The 1872-nt window shown below is 36.5% G+C and overlaps 1 protein-coding gene across 1 annotated transcript; it reads left to right on the forward strand.

Moving 5' to 3' along the window:
* Window positions 1-348: 348 nt before the first annotated feature.
* On the forward strand, window positions 349-849 carry LOC150037514 (uncharacterized). Its single transcript, XM_090312029.1, has one exon. The coding sequence runs from the start codon at window positions 349-351 to the stop codon at window positions 847-849; it is 501 nt and encodes a 166-aa protein (XP_090168155.1).
* The last annotated feature ends 1023 nt before the right edge of the window (window positions 850-1872 follow it).

The raw sequence follows: 1872 nt of genomic DNA on the forward strand, positions 1-1872 counted from the left end.
ATTTTCTTATACTAATTAACATCCTCTTAAAATATGTGGATTTTATGCTAATCAATTAATTTAATACTTTATTCAAATTTTTAAAATTTACTTTCATATGTGAAAAAAAGTAAAATTAATGGAATTTACAATAAATACATAGGGTGAAATTTGAATTTTTACTGAAATGGAACTGGAAAATTATGAAGTTATACCAAATCTGATCCTGGCTTCGAAGCAAAATAGGGTTTTCGTTCATCGATTAATTCTCGTACAGTTTCTTCTTCAAAAACCCTACTTTTGTTTTACTTCCATCGATTCAACATTTAGGTTTCAAAGCTTCAAAGCTAGGGTTTTTTCACCACATTAATGGCTGAAACTACCACTAGGGAGGAGATCGCATTTGATGCGAAACGGAAACCTGTTGATCCTTATTGCGACGTGAAAGAGGAGCGTTCGATCAAACTTCAGAAGCTTGAAGTGGTTGAAAGTGAAGAATCTTGTAATGATGTGAAAAAGAATGGTGAGAATGGTGCTCACCATAAGGAAAGTGATAAATCGATTAATAATGTTTCTTCTTTGGTTGCGAAAGGGAAAGATGACGATGGAGATGTTGGAGCTAATTTAGACGCAGGAGATGAGGTGGAGGATGATGAAGATGAAGACGACAGTGAGAATGGTGAAAAAGCGAGTGGAAAAACGGCAGAGAATCGGAAGGTAAAGGGGATTATGAAGGATGACAAAGGAAATGTATTTAAGGGCATCATAGTGGAGCTAATAGGATGGTTGTCCAAACATCTCTTGGAGAGATTCCATAATTTCTCTCGCAGTTTCCATAAACTCATGTTTCGTGGTCAGAACTTCAGATAAGCTCGCCGAGATGTAGACGCGAGCCTTTTAGTTGGCCTTTATCCACTGGTCATATCAATCCTTCATAGCTTGGGATGCATTATGAATAAGGGTCAGAGGACAATCCTCCAGAAAGACGAATCGTAGATCATCAACAACAAGAACCGTATTCAAGTTGGACTTCCATGTAGAGTAATTATCATCGGTAAGTTTTTCATTTTTAAGTAATGCAATTATTGAGGAAGACATTTTTGAAAATAAAAAAACAAATATTGACTGTATTAGTTATCTTTTCTTTAATCCATCACAAAAGTAAACAATTGTAAATTATCCAATCAATTTAGCAAAAACAAGCATCATTGTACCCTAATAAACTATTGATTTAGTTTTTGCAACGATGCTTCAGGGGTTTAGAGTAATAGCCACCGAAGAGTGATCAACAACTCTTCCTTAGAAATGATCAGCCAATATTCCTTTGAAATGAGATAGCTCTCAACTAATTTTAATACCAAAATAACTTATATTCCTACAGACATTAGACACTGTTGATCGGTCAAGGATTCGTTAACTCTTAACTCATCCCCATAAATGTAACCCTCCCACTTTCAAATCTCAGAGGTATTCACGAACAGGTTACCGTTAGGAAAGATAACTATTGGTAATTAATCTAAGTGACTCTATCCTTTTCAGGAGTTCACCGTATTCCAACTCCTATGATCAGACCCTCTAAAGGGATGGTTGCTCGAAGACAACACGCAAGCGGACCATGGGAATCTCACAGTATGACCTAGAGGTGGAGATCAAAGGATACGTTGACACATGTCCCACTCCCACATACTATAGACACTTTTCCCATTCACCTTGTAATTGACCCATGCAAACAGTTTCTGAAGGGAGGTTGCGCCTAAGGCAATACCAAACCGAGCATGGATCTCACATTGTGAACATACAGGAACATAGGAACAAAACTTGATATAAATATCTCATGTTATACTTTTCCTCCCACTAAAGTGTCCTACCATATTTTAGGGTTATTTAACTTAG

This window comes from Benincasa hispida, chromosome 3 (assembly GCF_027475165.1).
Source record: "Benincasa hispida cultivar pf3 chromosome 3, pf3_genome.v1.1, whole genome shotgun sequence".
In the NCBI taxonomy this organism is placed as follows: Eukaryota; Viridiplantae; Streptophyta; class Magnoliopsida; order Cucurbitales; family Cucurbitaceae; genus Benincasa; species Benincasa hispida.

Bases quoted from the DNA above. Each gene is read 5' to 3' on its own strand.
- LOC150037514 (XM_090312029.1), top strand. From the start codon at position 349: ATGGCTGAAACTACCACTAGGGAGGAGATCGCATTTGATGCGAAACGG.